General features: G+C 39.1%; 1 protein-coding gene across 1 annotated transcript in view; it reads right to left on the reverse strand.

Annotated features, from left to right (window-relative positions):
• Positions 1 to 13,935: 13,935 nt before the first annotated feature.
• shmt2 (serine hydroxymethyltransferase 2 (mitochondrial)) overlaps positions 13,936 to 27,442 on the reverse strand; it is a 40,277-nt gene continuing 26,770 nt past the window's right edge. The window contains exons 4-12 of the mRNA XM_053498802.1: positions 25,337 to 25,537; positions 24,876 to 24,957; positions 21,647 to 21,769; positions 18,372 to 18,511; positions 17,970 to 18,132; positions 17,506 to 17,605; positions 17,172 to 17,327; positions 16,958 to 17,065; positions 13,936 to 15,265 (exon numbers count right to left, since the gene is read on the reverse strand). Of these exons, the coding sequence (XP_053354777.1) occupies positions 15,138 to 15,265; positions 16,958 to 17,065; positions 17,172 to 17,327; positions 17,506 to 17,605; positions 17,970 to 18,132; positions 18,372 to 18,511; positions 21,647 to 21,769; positions 24,876 to 24,957; positions 25,337 to 25,537 (1,201 nt within the window). The 3' untranslated portion in view covers positions 13,936 to 15,137. The remainder of the gene's footprint in view (positions 15,266 to 16,957; positions 17,066 to 17,171; positions 17,328 to 17,505; positions 17,606 to 17,969; positions 18,133 to 18,371; positions 18,512 to 21,646; positions 21,770 to 24,875; positions 24,958 to 25,336; positions 25,538 to 27,442) is intronic.

The raw sequence follows: 27,442 nt of genomic DNA on the forward strand, positions 1-27,442 counted from the left end.
AGAGGCCAAGCCTTATCCTCATTCTGTCAGCTGGGAATAAGAAGTGTAACCTTGAGCTGTAGCACAAGTCCCTTCAGTCCCATCTATCCGTACAAAGTGCCCTCTGACTGCTCCTGCTTCCAAGAATTTACTAAAAATTAAGATTAATCTCTAAATAAATAAATAAATAAACAAATATAAAATCAAATCATATTCGGTTAAAAAAGTATTTTAGAACACAATTCTACAAAAAGGCCTGGAATCTCCTCACACTCGGATTGGGGTTTGCAATAGACAGTAGATCAGGAGCTGGGCTTTCGAATCTTTTAGATGTGTTGTATAAGAAGCTGTGTACAGTATGTAGCTGGAAGCCATTCACTAATGCTGATTCACCTACGAAAAAAGATTTGTTGTTCTGCTTCTTTCTGGAATAACAGAATGTGCTGGTTGAGTGCAAAACTTTAAATGGCTAAATATAAAAGAAAAAAATGCAAATAAAATTAGCAATAACATAATATCTAAAGTGCTATTAGTGTGAATGAATGTGTGCATGATTGTTGGGGCTGCAGCGAGGGTGGGAGTGTGGCTTTTTAAAAAATATCTTTTATATATCTTTTATATATATTTTTATACAGTAGCTATATTTATATATTTTTTAATTAACAATATTTAAAGGTCAGTAATTCAAATTCCACTGCAAGAAAATGCATATATATATATATGTGTGTGTGTGTGTTTATGTCCACAGAATGATCAATACGCAGGAGACTGGAAATAATCAAGGAAACTGGGTCTGGTACCATGGACAGCGGAAGCTGTTTAAGAGACTCAGCAAAATCATTTTTCAAAAACCGCTAAGGAATGACTAAATGCAGCCGGCATGAAAGTTGGGGTGAGCAACCAGTCAGTAACAACATGTGTATGCATGCACACATTAGAGAGCACTCGCTTCTCGTTGACACCCTGATTATCTTAATTTAAGCTAAGCAGATTTAAATATATTCCCCCTCTCTCCTTCGCTTCACAGTTGGTGGCCGTCACTACAGACTACACAACTCTGAGGAAGGAAAGCGATTGACTTTTAAAGGTCCTCTTTGTAACTCTGGGGATACATACAAACACTCTTCCTGTGGTATCATTTACTATGTCCCTGGAAATAATGTGTGCAAATGCTGTAAATGTAATCTGTATTGTACTTTCAGGGAATATTATGTGTTTAAAACAATAAAGTATTCCCACAGCAGCACAGACATGTCCGACATATCAGATACAGAATACAAGTGTAAAATTGTAGCCAAATTCTGAATATATATTTTTGCAATCTTGAAAACTTTCTGGACTCTGCAGACATGCACACAGGTGGGTTTTCTTCTGTTTCCCAGCACAGCCACTTAACAGAAGCTTTGGCTTCAGTGCTTTGGCCCAGTTGCTCAGTTTTGTGTACGGCCTGGCGAAAAAGCCTGTGGCAAAGCCTGCCTCATGTAGTTGAGTGGTCTCCCTACAATATTCTATTGCTAGTTGCCATACTGCTATGCTTCCTCGACATCTCTGCTCCATCTTCTTATGCTACGCCATATAGCTGAGCAGGGGCCTGTGGCTAAGTTAGAAAGCTTGTTGAAAAGCTGCCCATAGCTACTGTTGATTGTTAGCTGAACTGCTAACAACACACTGAGGCTTGAATCTCCACTAGTACCTTTTTTTCTCCAAAGCTGTTTTTACCCCTCTTCTGTGATTCTTTCCTGCCAATGAAGTGCATCACATCATCATGGATGGTGTCTCACTGGGGGCTCATAAACATGTCAAGCCTTTCTGAAGGGAGCAAGGTGCCTTTGCTCACCATGGTCTGTCACATGTACTGGAGTCTCTTAGGACATCTCTCTTGCCAACTGAAAAGTGCCTCCCTTAAGACTGTCATTTTATACCAGTCGCTTTAGCAAAATAGTGGGGAGAAATACATGCTGTGGCCATAAGCTCACCTTGCATGCAACAGATGCCTGATAACTCTGTGGTGACTTTTGTTAAATAACCAATCAACAACTTAGCATTCCATTAACAAGCACTTGTTAAGCATTCCTTGCTATAAACCCCACTGTATGGTCCCATTTGGACTTATTTGATCATGAGCCACTCCCCTATCTAAACAGAGACTAGTCTAATTTAAAAAAAAAAGGATACCAGGAAGCGATGGCTGTATGCCATATGGTCATGTGTGTGCATGTGCACAAGTAAGATCCTTACAATTCTCAGCAAGTATTCAGTGTTTGTGAAGTTTATGGAGCTATGCACTATATTGCCAAAGTATAAAAAACACTCACCATTACACTCATATGTGGACCTTCTACAAACTGTTGTCACAAAGATGTAAACACAATCTGTGTAGAATTTTTAGCTTGCTGTAGCAGTAGGATTTTCCCTTACTGCAACTAAAGAGCCATGGTTTGCCAAGGTTGATGTGGAAAAACTTGAGTGGTTAAAGCACTGACCACCTTTGGGATGAAATGGGAATGTTATCTGTACAATACAATAATAGGACCTCCTTAATGGACATTAGTGCCTGGACATTACTAATGCTTTTGTGCCTGAATAGGCAGAAATCATTTATGGCATTTGGCAGACATTTACATTCGTGGCATTTGGCAGACTGCCTTATCCAGAGCAACTTATCCTTGAGCGTCTAGGGTTGAGGGTTAAGGCCCAACAGTGGTGTGTAGCTTGGTGGAGTTAATGTTTGAACCCATGACCTTCTGGTCCCTTCATGAAAATGTTCTAAAATCTAGTTAAAATATAATGTGTGTTGCAAAATTATATAAACAATAAAGCATTTAACTATTGCATAATAAAAATTGCAAGGAGCTTTGACCTCAGAGCACAAAGTAATATTTGGACATGAAACACACTGGAGCTAAAAAGCTGCCACATGTGACTATGCTGTTTGTTTGGCATTGAGAGGTAAGGAGCACAAACTTTGTCTGCTCCCATTTTTCAGGTCCATGATTCAAGTGGATTTTAAGACTTTAGGGGACATCGAAGTCTCAAAAGAATGCCTGACACTTCAACTCCCATGATTGCTCTCTTTTAACACCCCTGCAGCTTTTCGATACTTGATTCCATGCCTCTGGTTGCAGTGATATTTCAATAGCCGACATACATCCATCACATTTAGATTCACTTAAAGCTGTCTTTGGTGAAATAGGCAACACAGATCTTACCCAGTGTAAAAGTTTTTTAAAACATTGTGGTTTTTGAAAATAAAATCACCCAGGTTTGGTCATATTAGGCCATTAGGAATTGGTATTTTCATATTGGAGCCTGCTTGACTCTAGTAGTCAATGACACAGGTATATGCATCAGCACATGCAGTTCATTGAAAACACATGCATCTGATGCAGTGCATCAAAGTTCATTGAAAATTATTTGTGCTGTTAATAAAAGCATGTTATCAGCTATTTTTATATAATATTTATACCATATAAAATTGTCATTAAAATTTTAATTATATAAAAAATTATATAAATGTATTTATATAAAAAACTCTCTCTCTCTAATAATTGGCATTGATGACTCAGTGGTAGGTTTACCACTTGCCACTCAATGCCCAAACCAAATTTCCTGCTGCAATTACAGTTATTTTGGATATAGATGAAGTGATTGTTTTGTTACATGTGTACATAAACATTGCGCTTTCTATTTTCATTCATAAATGTCGACTACATCTTGTTAGAAACCTAAATTTAACATAAGATCAAGAATTTAATCCAACATTCAAGCCATGTACCTAACATGCATCCAGATTTAGTTCCATAAAATATCCTGCTTTACTGCCACTAAGGTTTTGTGTCTTGTGCTAAAATAATTGCAATCCAGGTTGAAGGTGCCATTATTAATGATACTGAGGGTAATAATACCGTGATTCATCAGTAAGCAGCAATTATTTATAGCTTTGAAAATTTGGTTAAACTATGCATATAACATTTTCTTGTAATACCAATATCTAAAGTGCTGGAGTACAGTAAAGTCAAAACAGTAAAAACTGTTCTACTGTCCATTTACTGTACTTAGAAATTGCGCTATACATACACAACTTTCTGCGCATTTGCCAATAAAACAGCAATATACCATATTTGAAGCAGAAGACGAAGCTTCAGAAACACTGCTAAGTTTGTGGCTGGCTCATTTGTGGAACGTTATATGAGAGAATTGCTAGCCGGAGTCAGTGTAGTGAGAATAATACATGTTATCTAGCAGCAATCTCTGCCTGTCCTTTGCACAGATGAGCACCCACAGAGAGGTATTCGCTCACACACACACACACACACTCAGAGAAAGGCAGATCTATACCCATGATGAACCATTCAGCTTCTCACTGAAGGATATATTCCAACACAATTCCCTGTCTGCATTCCTTTAGTGAATCCACACACTAGTTAGTCTGGTAAGGAGGTTACACACTAACAAATTAATTTCCTGAAAGTTCCATTCAGGTCTGTGTGTGTGTGTGTGTGTGTGTGTGTGTGTGTGTGTGTGTGTGTGTGTGTGTGTGTGTGTGTATGTGTGTGAGAGAGAGAGAGAGAGAGAAAGAGAGCTTCAGTTAGGGTCCAAGCACATGCTGACAGGTAATCAGCCTGGTTCAGGCAATGCATCAGGCATAATCGTGCGCATACACACACACAAACATATGTGCCAAAATGGAAGGCCTGGTGGCCCATTATGATTGCAGTGCCTCCATTTGTTATTCTTTGTATTGCTATTTGCCTGCAGGCCTCAGGCAATCAGCGCACACAGCACCACTGCGTACATGCAATCCCAACACACGTACAACTACTCTAGTAAAGCGCCGAACTTTGTACACATGCACACTTGTACAATTCAGTGTAGAAAAGCCAACACACACAAACATATACCCTTATTTAGGTATTTTCCTTTCAATCCCAGGTACGCACATGCAGGATTGTGCATACATTGGTATTTGTTTGGTTTATGTTGACTGGCTCATTTTATGGCAACTGGAATATATCAAGATTAGGTGAGGTTGTTTTTATTAGCTGTTGTATTTATTATCCGGTTGTGATCTAAGGCATTTTTCTGCACACTTTCTGACAGCCAACAGGACAACGCACAGCATATGTTATGTTATATTATTATAATCTATAAAGCATTCGTAACAGGCACTGGAACACCTATATCCTATTTCATAGTAAGTCAGTCAGCAGAAATTAAACAATTGGAACAGAGCTATTACTCAAGGTGGTGACTATTGTTGGTTCCTACATTTGGACATTTGGCTTCACAAGTTCCAGTAGAATAAGTTAATAAATATACAAGGTGGCCCAAATTTCTGGATCCACAGGAAAATTTTATCTTATAAAATTTGTTTTATTCTTAAATGATTTAGATAATCAAACTAAATTTTATTACACAAAGATAACGAGAGTAAATAAAAAAATGCAGTTTTTAAATGATGATTTCATTCATTACGGGAAAAAATCGGTCCAAATCAATGTAAAAAAAAATAAATAAATAGCTGCCTAAACCTAATAGACGGTGGCTCAGTGGTAAGTGTTTCGTCTGCCATGTGGAAGGCCTGGGTTCGGTTCCAAGCCAGTGTCCAAACCCCAGCCACTGGATGCAGTGCCGGTCCCAAGCCGGATAAAATGGGAGGGTTGTGTCAGGAAGGGCATCCGGCGTAAAAAAACTTGTGCCAAGTTGTAGTGCGGACTGGATATTCCGTTGTGGCGACCCCTTGTTGGGAGTTGCCGAAAGATCAACAACAACATTACTTCTGTCACACTAAGGAATGGTCCAGTGTTCTTGTTTTCAGCATGCACAAGTGCACTAAAATCAGAGCCTGTGAATTTGAGCATTTGTTGTAATTTATACTGTTAAATAAATTTTTTCCCATGGATACAAACTTTTCCAACCCGTTTTCAACCTCTGGATCCACAATGATCCCTATGAAATTAATTATTGTTTTAGACATAGAATGTCTAGAATGTTCTATTATTGGAGAAGGTGTGTAATGCAATGCAGTCCTAAAATAGAAAATCGAATGAACCATATCTAACACCACTGAAATTCAACAGTTTGTAAATGTCTGTATAACAATAAAACCACATATAATTAACATTGATTATTAATTATATACTAGTAAACTGATTATTATGACCCTAGGGGGACCCAAGGCTAATTTATGCCTCCGAGGAGCAAAGGCCAGTGTGTCTGGTCTGATCTCACAGAAAAGTCAATGCAGCTCACCAAAATATGTCAATGCTGACCATGAAATAAATGCACCAGAACAGCCGGTGCACCATAGTGCACAGGGCCCAGCAGGCAAAAAGATCAAGAACTGCCAATCTGGTCTAAACTCACTCAATTTCAATCTGATCAAGCACCCATACAATTACATTTAAGCATTTGTCAGACGCTCTTATCCAGAGCGACTTACATTTTTAGCTTATTGCACATCTGAGCAGTTGAGGGTTAAGGGCCTTGCTCAAGGGCCCAACAGTGGCAACTTGGTGGTTGTGGGGTTTAAACCGTAGTCCAAAGCCTTAACCACTGAGCTACCCCTGGCCCTGGCCATACAATGCTCTGGACAAACAAGTCCAATCTCTGGAGGCTCCACCCCACAACCAACAGCATGCAAAGGATCCACTACCAATATCCTGGTACTGTACCAAACATTAATGCAGAGGTCTTGTGGAGGGGCATGAGGGGCATTGTAATGTTATGGCTAGTCAGTGTACACGTTAGTGATCATTTACTAATGCAATTACTAATTTAAAAAAATAAACACATGTATAGAACCATTCCAGTATCAGGTAATAGTTTATAATCTTATGCATGTTTGTGCGCCGATCAGGCTAGTTACTATACCAATGTAATCTATAAAAGTATTGTGCAGTACATATCTTTATAAATATTCAATTTAGGCACATCTAACAACAAACAAACAAAAGCTGAGATGCTAATTAGTCTGAGAATAGAAGACAAGCTATTTATATGGAGAGAAAAAAAAGGCCACAAACATGGAAATGATTAAAACCTACACTGGCAAGCAAGCGATGTACAGCCTCTGCCCCTCCTATTCTCTCTGTCTGCTTCCTCATTTAATCTCCAGCATGCTCTGGAGGACAGAAAGTGAGAACAGACACCACAAGCTGTGAGTTGCAGCCTGGAGCCTAGTGTGAATGTAAGCATAGCATAAAAGCATGTGTCTGAAGCATGCAATTTCACTCATCTCTCAGCTGTGATCCAAGTATGTGAAAAAAGTGTTAGTGTGAGCTCCGAGGTAAATGTGTGAAAGAAAGAGCTTGAGGGAGCAAGAACAAACATTCCTTTTCACCCTTCCTAACCGCCAGGGGCAACATATAGCACTTCCTATGTGTGTGTGCGCATGGACATGTATGATGATATACTCCGGCAAAGCCATGTATTGTAGTGACATATTAAACAGTAACAAGATCCGCTGTTAAATAACAAAAATCATTCCATCATTTGACTACAAGAGTGGATGGGATCTTTCTGCTTTACTGTACATACCTAAGTGTTCTGTTCCCCAAAGCTAGGGACTGCATCATCATAATTCTGTATGCACCATAGTGTCTTCTAGCCCATTGTACCCATCTAGAGCGGAACACTGTTCAGGCACCTTGAATGTAATACGTTAAAGTTTTTACCTCTATAGAAATGGCTCACTCACTCAATAATTATACCGCTTATCCTGTAAAGGGTTGTGGGGGGCCTGGAGACTATCGCAGGGGGCTTAGGGCAGGAGGCGGGGTACACCCAGGTCAGGGTGCCACACTCACACACTATGAAACACACTACAATTGGTATTGGAAATACCAATTAGCCTACTACGCATACTGTATCTTTGGATTGTGCAAGAAAACCACGGAGGAAGCCCACAAAGCACAAGGGAATCGAACGCTCAATCTTAGAGGTGCAAGGAAATAGAAAAAGAGAAAACGCAGTCCAATTCTCCATGATGATTAGGCAGACACTGCTACCCATGCTACAGGGCAGAGGTATTCTGATAATTTGTAAATCTCGGGTTATATACAAAATGTCTTGCTTAGAAATGGCCACATAAATATGCCTGTGAAAACTTTCCCTTTTTTCACCTAAATCTCAATGTAAATCTCAAAAGATGTCGTTAGTCTTTAGTCCAATGAGCCACCTTTAGCTATTTAATCTACAGACAGTAAATGCATGTGATTTGATTGGAGCTGCATAGTTTCAGGCTTACAAAAACCTGGAATCGCTAACTAACAAGTCTATAACGTGTACTGTATGTCATACAAAAGTCTAAAATAAATTGCTGGATCTGTGCCTGGATCATGTCAGAGCATTGTGTAGTCACTGCTCTGTCGCTGGTAACTGCTGAGTATGCAATTCCTGAATAGGATTCCTATGAATTTCCAGCTTGTTGAAGGGGTAGTCCTTCCACACAAATGTCTGCCACTAGACAGCCACTGCTGTCCATGCTACAGGGCTTGCACTTGATGCAGACATTATTTAAAGGTATATAAAATTAATGAATCACATTAGCTATGTGCCCAATTCCTTGGCAGTGACCAACAGTGATGCCAGTGCAGACAGATGCTTGGGTGGCAGATTTGAATCCTGGCTCTGAGCCTATTGTTTGGTAACATTTAGGCCCAGTTCGGGCCAATAAGCACAAGTGTCCCAGTAATCAGTCAGAGGTGTGACTGAGATCAAAAAATTTATTTAAGACAGATCAGAATTTCAGTCCTGGAATTTTAAATCAAGATCTATAACACAAAGATTTTGGTGCCACCCACCATAGGATGAGTTTGACATTTATGCTTGGGAGGGTGGTACACTTTGATTTTTTTTTAACCAATTTCAGTAAAGAGCTACTATGTGGTATGTTGTGCATATGTAACAGAAGACAATGGTGACAAGATTGACATCAAAATGGCACATTAAATCAGTTTCTGATCACTTTGTGCTATATCACACTTACAGTTATGTCGCAAGGAAGACGTATATTAAATTAATTTAAAACCACCTTCAACCAGTGTAGACGTTAATGCTTTTTAATAAATAATAGATAATTTTAGAGGATAATCTTTGTTCGAGAACCTTTGCTTCTATATTTCTGCTTCTGACATCTTCAGCAAAGAGCAGATATGATACCTTCGTCGATGCCCTCTGGAGCTGCTTGTTGTCATTTTTGTTATTATCATCTGCTGTTGTCTTTCTTTCTGTCTTCCCTTTGTTTTGAATACGTTTTTGGAAAGTACGTACAGCACGATCAAGAAATGGTGTCTGATCATCTGTTCCAGTTGGCAGAGGGCTGGATAGAGGGGGTGCCAGTTTCTGAATGGAGAACACATCTGAGAGAGTGATAAGGATCTACACCTGTACAGGATTTTGCTAACGGGTGTACTGTTTCTGTGAATAGCAGCCAGGATAAAAAGGGGAGAGACAAGACCCCTGAGTGGGACAGCTGTGCAGCACAGAGCTGAGTGTGTGCGCTTGTACGTAGTAAAATAAAGTTGCAGGAAAGCAAAGGTAGGAAAAGATGAAAAAAAATTTTTATGTTATCCACAGCCTGTCTCCTTATTTCTGGCCCAACCTGTAGAGGTGTCGCAGCACCGTTCTGTGTAAACTCCAGAGACTGCTATGTGTGAAAATCCCAGGAGATCAGCAGTTTCTGAAATACTCAGTCCAGACCATCTGGAACTAACATCCATGCCATGATCAAAGTCACAGAGATTACACTTTCACACTTCATTCTGATTTTTGATGTGAATATTAACTGAAGTTCTTGACCATAGGTATTGTACGTAAACTAGATTGGCTGGCCTATGGCATTAGCGCTGGTGATTGACCAGCACCATATTAAAGGAAGCTACTTTAACTGCAAATGAAGTCATGGCTGATTCTTTAGTATCAAATACAAAAGGGGTTGCAGTGATAGTCTTTCAACAGCTGGCAAAAGGTCGTACCTCATAGTAAATGACACTAATACATAGCTGTCACTAGTTTGTACTACACATTTTTTTTTTACCTTTCAGGATCCTAGAGTGTGGAGGCACTGATCCTGCCTTGGGTCTGTGTGCGGGGATTTTGCATGTTCTCCCCATGCTTCATGGGTTCCCACTGGGTTTTCTGGATTTCTCCCACAGTCCAAACACATGCAGTTTAGGCTAACTGGCATTCCCAAATTGTACAATGTGTGTGTGTGTGTGTATGCCCTGCATGCAATAGATTGGCACCCTGTCCAGTGTGTACCCTGACTCATGCCCAAAGTCTCCTGGGATAAGCTGCAAGTGCCCATGACTATGTAAGGGATAAACAGTATAGCAGATGAATGAATTAATGAATGGATTCTCAGAGCAAAGTTTTATAAAACAATAAAACTGAGGCTGCTTTTATGCATGCAGTCCTGTGCTGCTTTTATTCAGTTACTTTTATTGCTGGCTTTTAAGTTTATAATGGTGTTTTATTCTCTTTAAATAGGCAATTCATTTATTACATTTATCATATTATTTGTGGCCTAAAGAAATTTAGCCGAAACACACATCAGCTTTAATAAGAGCAACTGATAGAGCACCTACACCGTTACAGTACTTAATGGGGATCTGGATGATACGTTTCTTAATTAGATAAGATTCAACTTTGTTTTTGTGCAAAGTTAAATCATGTACATGTACAGAGCCAAGTGAATGCAAATAGCATATTATATATATTTACAGTATATGATATAGTAATGTATAGTATGACTGCAACATTGTGCAGTGAATGTGCTATAGTAAACAGAAGGTTCTATGTCTATAATGGTACAGTATAATACAGTATAAAACCGTGTTAAACACCCGCTGCTTTTAGGTCTTGACCTTTGCGTTCACTAATTATAGCTGAGCCTGAATCCTTGTAACCAATCATAATGCAGAAAGCAGGATGTATCAGAAATTGTATTTTTTTAATTATCATTATCTATCAATGGTAGAAGGAATCCACTGTTTTTACAGTCCACAATTTACTTAAACCCTTAAAGACTTTAAATGTGATTCTTTAAAAAAGAATTTTACTGGTACTGCTGAGCAATCACAAATTCAGTTCATTATTATTGATATATGGCTTTAGCTCCCTCCTGTCTGACAGATATGTGGCAGGTGTGGTCGATCTAGTCAAAAGTGTCGAAGATCTTAACTTTGTAACTGCATGAGTCTGTGCATTAGCTGATTACATAAAAGCACAAATGAGCAGATTTACAAGTGTTCCTAATGAACTGGATAGTGAGTGTTGTTAAAACCCAAAGTGCATATGTTATTTAGCTTACTGGGTTAAGTTTATAATTATTATACAAGCAAAGGCCAATGTTGTATACTGTACTACTGCACTGGCGCAAATCAATGCACGCAGCTCCGAAAAGGTCAATAAGTTTTTTAGTGCTTTTATAGTGATTTCTTTTGCATATGATTTGTTCTAAAGTTTAAATTAATAATTTTTATAATGCAATTATTGAAATGCGATTTATTTAAAGGCTTTGGGCTTCCAATCAGAGGGTAGTAAGTTTAAATACTGGCACTGCCAAGCTGCCACTGTTGGATCCTTCTATCCTGAATGCCTTAAATAGTGCTAAACTGTGTGCCCTGCTTGTCTGTCTAGCTCCATGGGCCTGCTGCCAAAGGAAGTCCTGATCTGTAGTTTGTACGATTTGAAATCACAAGTCTTGTGAAAACCCACAGGCCACATTTTGAGGTCACGGCATGCTGGTCCTACTTTCCAACACTTACAGGATGCTGGTCTGCTTCTCGTTGATTTCAGCAAGGGAGGCTATAGGATCAGGCTTTTACATTTAAAATTAATTTTAAGGCTTATTTCTAATGTTTATGGAGAGGGTAAGATATTAATCCACTGGTCAGTGATTAAGAGATTGTTTGGACACAGGTCATAAAGCATAAAAAGACAACTGGACTTGTTTTTAAACATTTTGACAGGCATATGGATCTCTATTGTGTGCGTACATGAAAAAAAAAAAACATGAGAAAACATCCCCTTCATTTTTTTATTTTTAAATGTATATGCTACAGATTCTTTTTTTTGGGAGGGAGAATTTTTCGCCGATTTTCCCCCTAATTTAGTCAAATCTAATTCTCCCACATTAAGGCTACTACTAACAGTCAGTGAGGGAGGTCCAAAGGCTATTACGTGTTTCCTCAGAACCACGTGATGCCAGCTGACATCTTTTCGAACTGGACAGCGTTTATTTGCTTCTTCTGCTTGTGTGAGGTCACAGATGCCCAAGACTGGCTGTAGAGCCGTGATTAATGTAAGAGCGCCAAAAGCGTCCCATCCCACTCCCGCTGAGAGAGCTGGGCCAATCAGCTCTATCTATGCCCCCAGTTGGGAGAGCAGTTTTGTCTTTTAATTGGGACAATTCCAGTTTTCCTGAGGAAAAAAAACGTTGATAAGCCCCTCCTCTTTTTTTCTGATTGAGGCAGCAGTGACCATCATTCTGATTGGATAGGAAAATGCACATCAACAAAGGGTCATTTCAGACAGAAAACTTGTTCATTTCTTCACCTTTATTAATCACTTTATCCTGCTCAGGATTATGTTGGATATAGAGTTTATCTTACCTCATGGTTCGACCCAGAGGTTACTGTCTGTTCAGTATATCTATGCTTCTTCATGAATACAAAGCGTGTGAGAAAAAGTAAGCAAAGGTTGCCAGCACACCACAGGGATAGGGAAAAAAAGGGGGGGGTGTACTTCACTTGAATGCATGGACATGGGCTCGGTTGCATCATGAAAACAAGCAGCACTACTTATGGCTCTAAGCTGCTTTAAGATGAACTAGACGTGTGTCCAAGAAATACTATAAATGGGACACTGGGCCATCATGAGGCATCGTCAGTGCTACCACGTACCCTGGAGTTCTCACGGCTGGTGATGGAGCTGAGGTTTCATCACACTACCGTAGAACCTCAGACAAATAGGTAGTCAGTCAGAGAAAAGAAGAAGAAGTAGGAGGAAGCATGAGTTTACGTAAGCAGTCTGTACTGCCTCCCCTTCCATCACCTCTCCAGGGGGCTGTCAAGCTGTTAATTGATGAGTAGAATGCTCTCTCTACTCCCCTGTGATCCACCCATCTCTCTCTCTCTCTCACTCATATACACACACACAGCACTATAAGAGACACTTACACTTTATTATGAGATAATTACAGTGCATCAGGACAGTGTGGAGCTTAACTCTAAAATGGCATTTAAAGCCCAAGCAGGCGTCTGCCCATAATGATGCGTCATGTTGCTGCGCGTTTTTAATTATGACAAGAGTTCCAACGACGCGTGCCACTCTACATAAACGAGTCCAATTAATTGCAGGCGCTGTCGCTTATCTGTCCCTCGCTGAACAGTGGTGATTCATTGTCAAATTAGTGCCTGCCTGCCTGTCTCAGCAGAGAGAGAGAGAGAGAGAGAGAGAGAAAGAGAGAGAGAGACAGCTCCAGTGCTGCAACGTTAACAGTGACAGGGTTAGGGTGAACAAAAGAGCAAGGCTGACAGGAGAGCTACTACTCTCTGACACAGAGCAGATAGGCTGGAGTGTGTGTGTGTATGTGCGCGTGTTTCTCTCATACCTGGGTTTTTTGAGTGGGACAATTTTCACTGCTGGTCTGTCATTAAAGCAAAGATGTGGAACAGGACACATTCTTCTGCTACCGTCTCTCGCATGCTTTATTAGTCACACACAAACACAACTTTTCTTAATGTTTGCTTCTCCTTACATTCTGTCAGCTGTCTGTATTATATCTACTCAGGAAGTAAAACCACAGGCTGTAACCGAGACGGAAGGAAAAAAAAAAAAAAACATAACTGACACACTAACATCCAGCCGATGAAGATGAGTATGTGTTCTTATTCGAGCGTCATTTCTGAAAGCTGCTTATTATTTTGGCAGAAATGAAAACAAACAAAGTTTGGTAATGCACAATTTTACTGGGATTAGTTTTTTAGAAAATTACTTTTGTAAATGTTTACTTGAAAAACTTTACAGATAAAAAGGTTTGATGAACAGGGTTGCTGGAGAATTGTTGTATAAACAGGGCAAGGGCAAGAACAAGTACAGGACAGTGTACAGCTGGTCATAAATTACACAACTTGGTCACATTATGTGCATTTTATCTCACAAGGAAAGATAATAATAATAATATTAATAATAATAATAATAATAAGTGCATATTTGGAAAAACTGCACTGTCAAAAGAACTTGGCACAACTTCAGCCCACTCCCTATAAACTTCCACTCCAGACATTCTGTAAATGTTAAGATCCTATAGTTTCAGAGTTTAATTATTAAGTATTAATTATTAAGTAGAATTTTTTTTGTTCCGTTTTATTTTCACAGCAGCATTTAGTTAGCTTTAGACAGAACATGGTCCATGCTGATGCATCCGCATATTTGTGGTTGATATTCGCTTGGCTGTTGACGATTAAGTATGATTTGTAAACACTGAGTGTCTGTGGAACACAATGATCCATCAGGAATTGTGCAAGGTCTTAAAGGTATATGAAAACAAATGTACTTCATCAAATCTACGCATTACTGATGCTAGCTAGCGTTTCATCCAGGATTTAAACAATGACGGAGGTAAACAGCTATAGTTGTGTGTTTTTGTTTCCCAGGCCAGACTGCCATTGAACAGCTTTAGAAAGTCTGATCTTTACTGCCTGTTCAACTGGAGTTTACATTTAAATACCAGTATTGTCAGGCCCTTGATTCATCATTTTAAAGTGAAAGACAAAATACATGAGCATCCCAAATAAATCATGCACATCTGTTCTCGTAATACATGATAACAAAACTACAGTGCATAGAAAGCTATTTGGAGATGTTTGTAATACTGGTTGCATTAAGACTTTTGAGTTTAGGGAAAAAAAAGGTAAGATTCAGGAGAATTCTGTGCAGTGATGAAGGTACTAAAGCAGCATTTAGCAAATTTTTTTTTCAAATTTTTTGTTCTACCAACAAGTTGGCCGATAATCAAAGGCTTGTATAAAACAGGAAAAAAAAATTATCCCCAAAAAACTGATCACTATTTACTCTGCAATAGTAGCTGAAAGGCTCCATGATGGATGTGGAGCTTCACCCGTTTCGCAGGCTCCCCTTTCGCCTTTCGGTTAGTGGTCGGAGAAGCCCGGCATGGGGAAAGGCCGAGCGAATGCTTCCACCCGACTGCGCAGGTCACCGATCCGTGCAACAGTCTCAGGATCCTCCAGCAGGAAGCTCTTAAACTCCGCTAATTTCTCTACGGGTCAGTAAAGAGAGACAAACGTGTGAAAAACAGGGAACATGAATGGTAGTCTACAGCAGAGTCATTAAAAATTACAGACTGCTTCTTTAATTTCTCAAGCCCTCTGCTGCGTACATGCCAATCATTATTGCAATAAAAAAAAAAACTGATGGGCGTTCCCCTTGCTTGCTTTTGATACTAGACTCTGGTGTATAAATCACAAGGCCTAGGCACCTGAGGTATGATGACGTGTCTGGACCATTAATTTTTATTCAATTTTTATTCAATTTTTATTTATACTCATTTCCCGGACAAGTATTCACAGCAAATAAGCAGTCATCTTTTTTCCCCCCTGGTCTTTGAATAATTTATTTGGTAACCCGAAAAAAAAAAAAAAAAAACTAAAATGAATAGTCACTGCTGACTTTCACAAAATGAAATTTGGTATTTGGTCATTTTTATTTGGTTTGCATATTAACAGAACAGTGGCAGACACACCTGAATGCTGTAACTATAATAGAGATTCACATATCTATTACCTATCTATAATACCTGTTAAAAATATATATATTTAGATTTATAATAGAGATGAACCAGTCGATTAGCCAGTGACCAGAATTGGGTAGTTTTTAGTTTGATGGGTGGCGACCGGGGATCAGTTGATCAGCTTCAGAGATAAACAATTCTGTACTGAACGCAGAAGCTTCCGAGTGGCGCAACTTTACAATATCAAAAATCATGTGTTAAAAGCCTCCAATCTGCCTTTTCCTCCCAACTCTGTACTCAACCAGCATGTTAAGTTGATTTTTGAGACTTTGGAAGCATTAAAGAAAGAAACATCAGCGTTTCTTTATAATCCTACAGGTTGTGCTCTCTGAACTATTTACATTTCGTACAGTATACCACATCACATGTGGTAGGAGTAAATTATTTGTTAAGTTTGTTTAGAAATAATAGTAGTGGATGACATAAGTCTTGATCAGCAAAAAATTTTTTTGTTTAATTTAATTTAAAGATTTATTTCTTAATGCTAAACTCCTGTATTTGAGGTTTTGTATTGTTTAACTGCTGCACTTATTTTATTATAATTTTTTTTTAAGGGTTAAAACTGTAACAAAACCGGGGAAGAATTTAATATCCAATCGTGATACTTACAGAATTGCATCGAATTAGCACCTAGATATCCTGATTATATCATATAGAGTAGTGACTGAGGGTTCCCATACCCTAGTGCATGTTACGGGTTCTGAATCCCACCACACTAATAAGCTTGCATGCGGGAAATACGTACATCCCTTTCAGCATCACTTAAAAGGCAAAGTAAAATTGTCAACACTCAGCTACCTCGTGCTTAAACATGTAAAAAAAAAAAATTTTTTTAAACTACCACTCTACATCAGACACTAACATATTCGCGTCCCAGCTAATTCGTGCAACTAGCTAACTGCAACTAGTTAGCTGCTACTACTACGGTTAGCTACTTCTTTGAAGCCCACTGATGGTTTCATTCAGGTAGCCAAAACATAAAGCTGGTCTTGCCTGATAAGCTAGTTATTAATTTATGACTTGTCCACTTCAGCTATATAAGCCTTATGGTTTGCAGTTAATGTGTCTTTTAAATCACAAGTATAGAAACATTATAAAGTGCCCTATAAACAGCAATACTCACTCCATCAATGAGAAATGGGAAAGATATTTTAAACTCACTGGTCTTTTTCTTGACATCTAGAGCGATTTTAAAGCCTTCATCCAAGAAATCCACAACGCGCTCAAAGTCTGCCTCTTTGAACTGCCGAGAGGTCAGAGCTGGGGCACCTGGTTAGATAAGACGGGCAGAAGAGGACAAGCAACAACCAAGTAAGTGTTAGGAATGCTGTGGAGTAGAAATCTACAGCAACTGTGTAGGTAATTAGCTTGGTACCCAGTCGCAGGCCTCCGGGTGTGAGTGCGCTCTTGTCGCCGGGGCAGGTGTTTTTATTGGCTGTAATGGAGGCCAGCTCCAAAACCCTTTCAGCACGTGCTCCATCCATTCCCTGTGGTCTTAAATCAACCAGCACCAGGTGATTATCAGTCCCACCTGACAGAGAGGAGAGAGAGAGAGAGAGAGAGAGAGAGAGAGAGAGAGAGACACACACAAACATCACATATAAAGATCATGATATGAATGTATTGTTAATAAACAGTCAAGACATACAGTAAAACACTTGCTTCTCCCTCAATTCCAAACATGAAATGTTTTGGGTTAGCTTGTTCACCTGACACAAGAGTGTATCCTTTCTTTAGCAGTGCATCAGCCATGGCTTTGGCATTCTTCATCACCTGAGCAATATACTCTCGAAACATTGGGGTGTTAGCCTAAGGACAAGATGCAGGAGGGGGGGGAGGTGAGAAAAGATGTTTATAGATATGTTTGATTTTTGTCCACAAACTGACTGCTACAAGAATGGAAAATCCAGATCATGTGGGTAATGTGTTAGACCAGGGCCTCTCAAACTTAATATTCAAAAGCCCTCAAAATTATTTCTATTCAATGTCAAAGGTCCAAAACTATTGGCTGTACAGGTAGCAAATGCCTTCTTAAACTTGCTTATAACTTACAAGAAATGTACATACATGCATAAGGCAGTTGAACAGCTAAACAATTCAAAGGAAACCAAGTGAAGAACAGGGGGAAGGTAAGAAGAAAACAAAAAGTGTGTTTTTTTTTTTTTTAGCGCACCTGTCGCAGAGCCACAGCAACCCCAGCGATTGCGTGATTATGGGGACCTCCCTGGAGAGAGGGGAAGACTGAGAAGTTGACCTTGTCCTCAAGGTCATACATCACTGAAGCACCTTTCTTATCCACGGAGCGCACTCCCTTCCGATAGAATATCAACCCGGCTCTGTGGAGAAAAATGTACATTACAAATGAATAAACGAAGCACTTTAGTTACTCAAGATAATGAACTCGCCAACACCATGAACTAAAACACGATTAACATCTAATGTGCTAAGGATATTTTTACTAATTAATTAGTTAATTAACTAAAGGGTTATAAATCCTGTTTATCTATCGTGTGTCTGAAGGATTACTCTGTCGTTACATTGGTCAGTGAATGGAAGTGCTCGACACACACGGTACCTGGCTCCCCTCAGGGATTTGTGTGTGGTTGTGGTGACGAGGTCAGCGTGATCAAATGGAGAGGGAACAGCTTTAGCAGCCACAAGGCCACTAATATGGGCCATGTCTGCCAGCAGATACGCATTTAACTCTGTACACAGCTGCAACAAAAGTGGGAGACAGGGATTTTATTAAAATAAAATATGCAAATATTTCAGTTTCTCTTCTTCCAATATCAGGCTAAAAAGAAAATGGTGTAATACAGAGGCAGGCAAATGCAGACAGAAATAAGTACTATATGACTACCTCTCAAAAATCTGCTTCCTAAAATGATGTGCTTGTCTATATGAACAGCACAGGAAGTGGCATCACTGAGTCATTAGATGAGACTTTTTCCACGTTATCTGATTATCAACTGATATTTTATGCATATGTTATGTGTGTGTGTGTACGTGCATGTGACTGATGTTTATCAAGCAGTAAAATCAGGCCAAAGCAACAACCAGAAAACACATCGCTCCCAGCAGAAAGAGGGGGGTAAAGAGTCATGAAGGAAGAGCCAGAAGAGTATGAAATGAAAAAGGATGAATACGATTCCGTGATGAACAATCAGTGGATGGAAAAAAAAATAATCTGTAGAATTAGAAAAACAAGTAGAATATTGGCTAAGTGCATGTAAGAGGAGCTTACTGAGGGGTAGTGACTAGCCCTAGCATAATAAGTATATTATAAAGTGTTCAACCCTTTTGGAAAGACCAAACGTAAATTTTAACATTATACCAGTTAGTTCACACATCATGCAAACAAGGAGTGACGGAACATTACAGGGCTGGGATAAACTTAACACTATAAATTGAAAAAAGAGGTTAATTTACAGATAATTTAAAGAGAACACCTAAAGACCTATGATACACTGTGTATTACTGCGGTCAGGTGGATAATCTATGAACTGTACATTAAGATGCTTTAATGAGCTATAATGTTGCATATTGATAAGAATACAGTGACCCTTTGTACATTATGATTGTATATACAAATGAAGACTTAAATAACTGTACATTTCAAGGGCAACAAAACTTTCCTGGATCTTAAATGGTGTTGTACACTTTACACATGAGAGGGTTACTGTAGGTAATACGCCCTACACAGAGTACAGAATAGCCACTATACACTAATAAAGTGAAAAGGAAACATAAAAAACATTTTTTTTGAACATAAAAAAACCTATACACACTGTAGCACAGCTACAGTATATTTATCTGCAAGAACACATTATTTTAGGTGAAGAAATGAGTCCAAAACATTAAACTTTTGAATAAAACTGCCTCTTAATTACGACAAAAGAGGAATTTTGTCAGATGAAGCAAACTGCACTACGCTACTAGGTAGGAGACACTAATGTGTACGATCCTGTGATGAACAATCAGTGGTCGGCAGTATTTTTACCTCCACTCCACCGATACATCCTTCTTATCCTGCATGGTTCCTGGGCACAAAATGTACCCAGATTCAGAACGAGTACTTAGCGAGAGTTAATATGGTGCTATAAGTCTGTTATATCACACTGAAACTGCTCATGCATTTTTATTTATTACTAACTACTACCCAAGGAAGAGACCCGTTCTTGAGGTGTTTGTTGTGTAACGAAACAAATGATATGTAGAATGAGGTCAAACAGACTGCCATGCTGTATGCAGCTAAACTCTGGTGTGATAATTATAGAGAAGGAGGACTATTTTGCTTCTCTATAAAGAAGGGGTAGATTAGCATAACGCTGTGTTACAGCTCTGACTAGAACGCTACTGATGAACACATTCTTTCAGCACTGTTTGGTACACCAGCTGTTTGCAAAAACATAGCCTTTATCATATGACATGCTGCATTAGTCGAAAGAAGCTAGAACAACCTAGGCGCTACCCATAATGCATTGGTATTTCTGTTGAATCTGGATATGTTAAACGCTAATGCATACGTAATTAATAATAACTAGCACGTTCCATTAACAGCAATCTGCTAAAAAGTTTAGGGTTTTAAACTCCCAGTTAAAATGTCCACATATCAATACACAGTCCACAACATGAATCCTCAATGAAATGGAATGAATCCTTGTGCTCCCAGAACCCTTGTTCACAATTTAAAACTTGGAATATGATTGTTCCATCAGGGAAGAAAGAGTCCACAGATGTGATAACCTGGTCATTTAGTACATTCAGGTCATCAGCTCGTTTTAGCCTTGACCTGTTCAACACTGCCTCCAGAGTCTTATACAGTGGCCACTATGCATACAGTAATGGTATGTCCCATCATCTGCTTCCATTCTTATTCTAATGCAGGACTCCTTTTTCATTGCTCCAAAGTCCAATCTTCATGCTCCCTAGTAAATTAAAATATATATTTTTTTCCTGACTAGCCTCACTAAAAAGTGATTTTCACATGGCCACACAGCTGTCTACCCCAATCCTATTCATGTTTGAATAATGTTTTGTACAGTTTTGTCTTTAATCTAATGTCGGGAACATGCTAACTAACAACAGTATGTGTTTTCTTTGCTTACTGCAAACCAGTTATCTGACCCTACTGACAGGCAACTGTTTTTTTCTCAGCCAGTGCATTACTGACAGAAATGCAAGGAAAATATCCAAAGAACACAAGGTACTTAATTATTAAAAATAAAGACACGGACAGTACCTGCATACAGATAGAGAATTTTAAATAGTGGTGCAGAGGACATTTTTAAACAACCAGTAGTGCACAGGCAACATACTCTCAACACTTAACCCTTTTTTTTTCCCTATAACTGACTTTTCCCCCAGATGTGCATTGCACAACAGTAAAGAATCATGACATATGTCATACCAAAGACAGTACTTATCTAGACAAAGCTCACTAAGAAAAAAAGCTTATCCTATAAAAATAAGCTAATTAAACATTTCATAGTTAACATCTCTTGACCACTGATTGACCTTTTGACTTAGGTGTTGTGAATTCAGAGTATTTGTAGTGCATGTGTGCGTGTGAGAGAGACGAATAAGGCTGTGTAAGCGACAGCGAGAGAAGTGAGATGTGTATGTGTCGGAGTGATTGTGGCAGAGAGCATCTGTGTGGCAAACAATGTATGAAAAGTGTGAAAAAAATCCAGAAGTGCCAGCAATAAGCAATTTAACAAATGTGTGTGCGCATGAAATGAAAAGTGATACAGCAAGGGGGGAAGAACGAATGAAAAAACAGGGCAGATGGAGAGGGTTATAATGACAGAGAGAGTGTAAAACAGTGTGTGAGAGAGAGGTATGTGGCACCTTCTTGATGCGAGCATAGTCGATGAGGCGGGCATAAGCACTGGTGCCAGCGATGATAAGCCTGGGCCGGAACAGCTTCGCAGTCAGCTCCATCTGGTCATAGTCTATCAAACCCGTTTTGGGCTAGGAGAAGAAAGTAAGTATGAAAAAAAAAAAAAAAAAAGAATAAAAGAGAAAAAAATTAATTCCCACATTCCTGTGACTCATTTTGTACGTTTTAAGTTCCTACCTTTCTGTGTTTGCAATGCAAAAGAACATGAAGTACAGTCCAACCCAAGCATCAGACATGTGCAAGGATTATAAAACATACAAAATAAAATTTTTATGAGTGAGATATTTATAAATATTAATGAGAATGAGGGATCAGATTTGGGGAAGTGGAAGGGAATCCAGTTTTTGGATTTAAAACAAATTTAGAGAACGTTAAAACACATTCCTTTTCAATCTGTGCAGCATTAACAATGTAACTTTTGCAAGATGGAGAGTCAGGAGCATGAACATCCTGAGAATACCCTGCCCAAGGCAACACATGTCTGCTCGCTCACCAGATGTTTACGAATGGACATTGTAAAGAAATGCATCTCTCAGGCTGAATGTATGCATGAACATACATGACGCAGTTGCCAAAGGACTACACAAAACCTGACCCAAATGAAAACCACTGACCAACTGGAAATGAAGAGGAATATCCAGCAGGGGATTTAAGGGATCAGGGCAGTAGTGGCTCAAAGTTTAAGTCTCTGGGTTACTAATCGGAAGGTCAGGGGTTCAAGTCCCAGCACCGTTGACACTGTTGAGCGTATGAGCAACTCCCTTAACTCCATAGTATCTGTTCCAGTAGCTGATCCTTTGTTCTGACCTCAGCTTACCTACTGGGATACAGTATGTGAAAAAATCATTTCACTGTGCTGTAAGATACATGTGACAAGTTAGTGGATCTTAGTTCTAATATTCGTTGAAAAACAGCTACAGCAAGAAAAGAATGTGTGATGCTCATCAAATTCCACAGGTTTCCTACAGTTACTAGGTGTACCGAATTTTTACAATATCACACAGACCACTAGCCGCAAAGCAACACTTAAGCAAGTTATATTTTTATGTATAATGTTTTACATCAATGTATTTTACACAGTGTTTCTGTAAATGGTCTCATATTACCATGTTGAGAGAGCTCTGAGACCTATGCTAACCACTTAACATAGGTCTCAGAGCTCTCTCAACATGTGTTTGTTAATGCTCCAGCAAAAATACTCGTTAGATAATGCTTTTTCTACAACGTTTCAGGTGAGCCACTTCCTGCCAGAGAACAGAAGAGATGTGAAACAGGCCGAAGAGGGTAGATGAGGGCGATCTAAGCTGCCCTGGACAATACAATAAAGTTTTGCATAATAGGTATTGGAGATGGCACAAGGCACCTTTTTTTTTTTATACCAACACTTGAACCTTGAAGTTTCAGAAGATATTGACACATACTGTACGCTGGGAATCACGAGGTCACGGGCAGTTGTTCAAGCATTTCACACTGTGTATGACTGTATGTGACAAATAAAATTTGAATTTGAAATTTGACCACCCAATACGCTATTATCACAATACCCATGTTCAAATTCGATTTGTATCGAGATTCTTTAGGTACAAATTTTTTTAGATATATTTTTTAGATTTTGTTACAATTCTAAACAAGCTTAATATTAATCGAATAGCAAATACTGTTCTCCAACTACACAAGATTCTGGGCTGCCTACCAATTTATGATCCACCTGTAGGATTATAGAGGAACTGCAACATAACAGATATTTAATATACTTTAATAAATAAAAAAATCCATTTCTAATCCTATTCCATTTGTTACAGGATCGGATCGAACTCATTCATTTTAATTTTTTTTTTTTTTTACATACTTGATTCGCCTTTTTTTTTCTTTAACTGCCTCAGCACTGTTCCTCAGATTGCGCCACCTGTACTCACTAGTGCAAAATTTCTATTTTGGTCTCTTTTTCATTTCAGTTGCGATTTTGTTGTGATTTAACATAAGCTTAACCATTTATGTGATTTTAAAAATGTTTTTAACTAGAACAACCTCTAACGCCGAGTCTATTCCAATTCTTCAAATGGCAAATTTGAATCATTGCTTGCAAAGTTAACTTTATTCTTTTAACTAGGTCCAATCTGGAGCGTGCCAATTATACTATATTTCTTCTCATATAATGAGGAAAATTAAGAGAAATACTAGGAAACATAGAAAAATCCTAAACCTTTAATTAGGCATGGAAACTGAACAGTAATACTTGTCAGCTTGTAAGTTGGATTTTTTTTTTCACTCTCCAGATTTATAGAGAAATATGTAAATTACTTCCTGTTCCAACCTTGTAACAAGCTGCCAGACAAAAAAGTAACTGACACGCAAGAAACTAATTTATTTATTCCTTTATTCCGGGAAATTAATGCCAGATGCTTCTGAACGTCATACTACTTACATACTACTTAGATGCATAAAGTGCCGTAACTCATCTCTGGACAGATCATAACATCTCTACCACCTCATTGACTGGAGCTCTAACATCTAGGGTCCTCTAGCACCTCTCTCTCCCCCTTAGTCCATCTCCTTAGCTCCATCACTGGCCTGGCCTCCGAGGGTCTGTGAGAATGTGTGTGTGTGCATGTGTGTGTGAGGCCACAGCCCGCCTGTCGATTTCCTATTATCTCTCCTGTAGAGAGGGTACAGCCCTCTCATCCATCAGACGGCAGACTACGGAGACAGGACACACCCCTGCACATTGATCACCCAAAAAACTCGCCTGCATCGATGAGCTGCACAGACACACATTGGCACTGATCAATCGATCTCACCGGAGAATCAACAGAGTCTCTTGTGAAGACTGACCAGGGGCTAGGATCCGTGCACAACCCCACACATTTACTAGGCTTACTTTCTGTGCACGTATAACGTTTGCTTGCTCTAAATAAATGAGCAAACAGTACCAATGATAAAACCACTTAACCCGGGAAAATCACCATGCCCGATGGCAATTCACACAAACCGTATATTTCTAAACAAATCACTGCTTTAACTGAACCACTGACTGATTAACAGAGACAGTTTTGCCGTGAATGCTGATAAAATGACAAGTAATTACTAAATACTGATTTGGAGACTAAAAATGGAAGAGGAAATAAAAATTGAGCATGAAGAGGCATGGTGGATTAGTGATAGAGGAGTTTGACTTACATTGAGCTTGTAGGGCATGGACTCAAAGTAGATGGATGTAGCAGAGATTCGCTTCACATCTGACATGTAGCCATGTGTAAGGCTACAGGAGGGAAAAATAAGTATGCATTTAATCAAACAATGACATCCTTGGTCTATTAACATGTTTGTATCTTAGCTTTCAGGTGCCAAAACTTTGATATTATAATTTCCCTGTATTGAACTGGCAATTTTCCTATCTAAGCACATATATCACTAGCCCTAATGCATGCTGAGCAACCCGTCACCCAAGCTCCAGCATGAGAATACCGTACTCAACAGAGATGCAGCTTTTTAAGTGAAGGAGCGAGGCAGTAAAGAAAAAAAGTAAATAAATCAGTGCATGAGATAAGTACACTCTTCGTAAAATGATGTCAAATGACACCGAAACAACCAGCAAAGGGAGATAAGTGTGTGTGTGTCATTGTGTTTGAGGGACTTACTGTCCTCCATCAGGTAGGTCTAGCCCCATGATGCGCTCATGAGGATTCAGTACAGCCGTGTAGGCGGCGAAGTTAGCTGGAGAGCCCGAGTACGGCTGAACGTTTACTCCCCAGAGTGCCGGGTCCAATTCAAAAGCAGCTAGAGCCCGCTTCTGACACAGCAGCTCGATCTGATCCACTACCTCGGCGCCACCATAGTACCTACAAGCGGACATATTATACTGTACATTCAACACTTAATAGCCTGGAAAATAAAATTTAACATTTGCCTTTGGATAATGACATCAGAGAAATGTCATACTCAGCCAGGGATTAAATAATAAATCTGTATCTCCAGTCTTACTGACAATAACAACTGATCTGAACATTAAGATACAGAAATTATTATAGTTTTCCCTTAATCTAAATTCACACTGGGGTACATAGAGTATTATAATTTGGATAACAATATAGTGCTAATTTATGGCAACTCTTAAAAGAGAGAAAAAAAGTAAGGTGGTCCACGCTGATGGAGATTTCAGGGAAGAAAAAAAAAATATTTTTACAGTGTGCAGGGTGATCCAAACTGGGACTTAGATTACACAGAGTAACAAGAAAACAAAGAAAAAACAAGAATAACAAGCGCAAAAACCTTCTTTTATTTCTCTATATAATCCCCTGCTACACTAAAGCACTTATCCCAGTATTTCACGAGTGCTTGGATACCATCAAGGTACAGTAGAAAGTTTCTCAGTGAGCCTGCTTCACGTCTGAAACGCTGGCCTCTCTCAATCTCCACTCCAAGCCGTTTCCAGATGCGCTATTAGAGAAGTCAGGACTGTACGGCGATGGGGCAATAACTCCCAGTCGAGTTCCTGTAATGTGCAGGTTGGTGGTGTTGGTGAATGATTGCGTGGACAGCTCCCATAGAGAGATGTGTGTTTCCTGCAAGCTGCCGTTATTTGTTGGTTTTTAAGGATCAGGCGTTTCCACTTGCTCAATGTTCACAGGAACAACTGCAATGGCCTCCGTCATTCATAGATGTACGGCCTTCCTTAAAACTATTTAAATGTTTTACTGAGGCTTAAAGTCTTATCACAATACTGTGCTTGATTTCTACTGTAAATGTCATTTTTCATTTAATTTTCATGTGTCACTAACATCCTTAGTAGTAGTAGTACTTTTAGAATTTCACTTTAACCCTTTAAAATTTCTAATTAGGAGCTCAACATGGCCTGAACAGTAGATAAATTAGAAGTAAACAAAAGTAAACAAACATAACAGGTACAGGTTGCTGTGTTGAGCAAAACGAACATTGCTTATCAATTAGCTGATTCTAGGGCTGAAACGATTCCTCCAGTAATTTGAGTAATTCAATTAGAAAAAATGATCGAGGCAAAATCTTTTGGCTCAAAGCTTCTTTTAATTAATTTTAAAAGTTTGCATTATGTTTTTGTGCATTTCTTTGTTGACAGCGCGCTTTTGACAAAGTGCGCTTCCGGAAAACCAGTAAACACAGACGAAGGAGAAGCGCTTATGTCACCCTAAAAGCGGAAGAAGACGCAAACAGTTGGCTGTGTTTTGATTTGAGGTAGTGCTCTTTTGCGCGCTGCAAAATGGAAGGGAGCAATAAAATTAACAGTGAGCCAAGAGAAGAAGAAACCAGCAAGAGAAAACGACAGAAATTGTCAGTAAAGGCTTATATGTTATGCCTGAGCTGTAGATTTTGAACTAACTTCAAAATCTGAACTAACTTTTTTTGAACTAACTTTTAGTTCTGAATGTTTAGTTACACACATCAGTATTTTTGTATAATTATTTATTTTCAATGTTTGCCTTAGTTTTTTTGATACTTAAATTATATAATTTTTTTTTTTTAGTTCTTGTATCCGAGAAAAGGCTTTAAAAAAAGAATGTCAACTTTAATACCCCTACGTATCTCACCTACGAGGTTTCGCGCGGTGGTCGGAAGTACGGTTCATCATAATTTACCCCATGTTTTGGCGCTGCGATTACGCTTCCATCGTTCCGTGCGGGGAAAAAAAAATATGTTTAATTTGTTCGCCGGACCTTGCAGAAGTTCGCAGAACATCAGCGGAACGTCGGGGGGCAGTCGTGGCAAACTGC

This window comes from Clarias gariepinus, chromosome 6 (assembly GCF_024256425.1).
Source record: "Clarias gariepinus isolate MV-2021 ecotype Netherlands chromosome 6, CGAR_prim_01v2, whole genome shotgun sequence".
NCBI classification, from domain to species: domain Eukaryota; kingdom Metazoa; phylum Chordata; class Actinopteri; order Siluriformes; family Clariidae; genus Clarias; species Clarias gariepinus.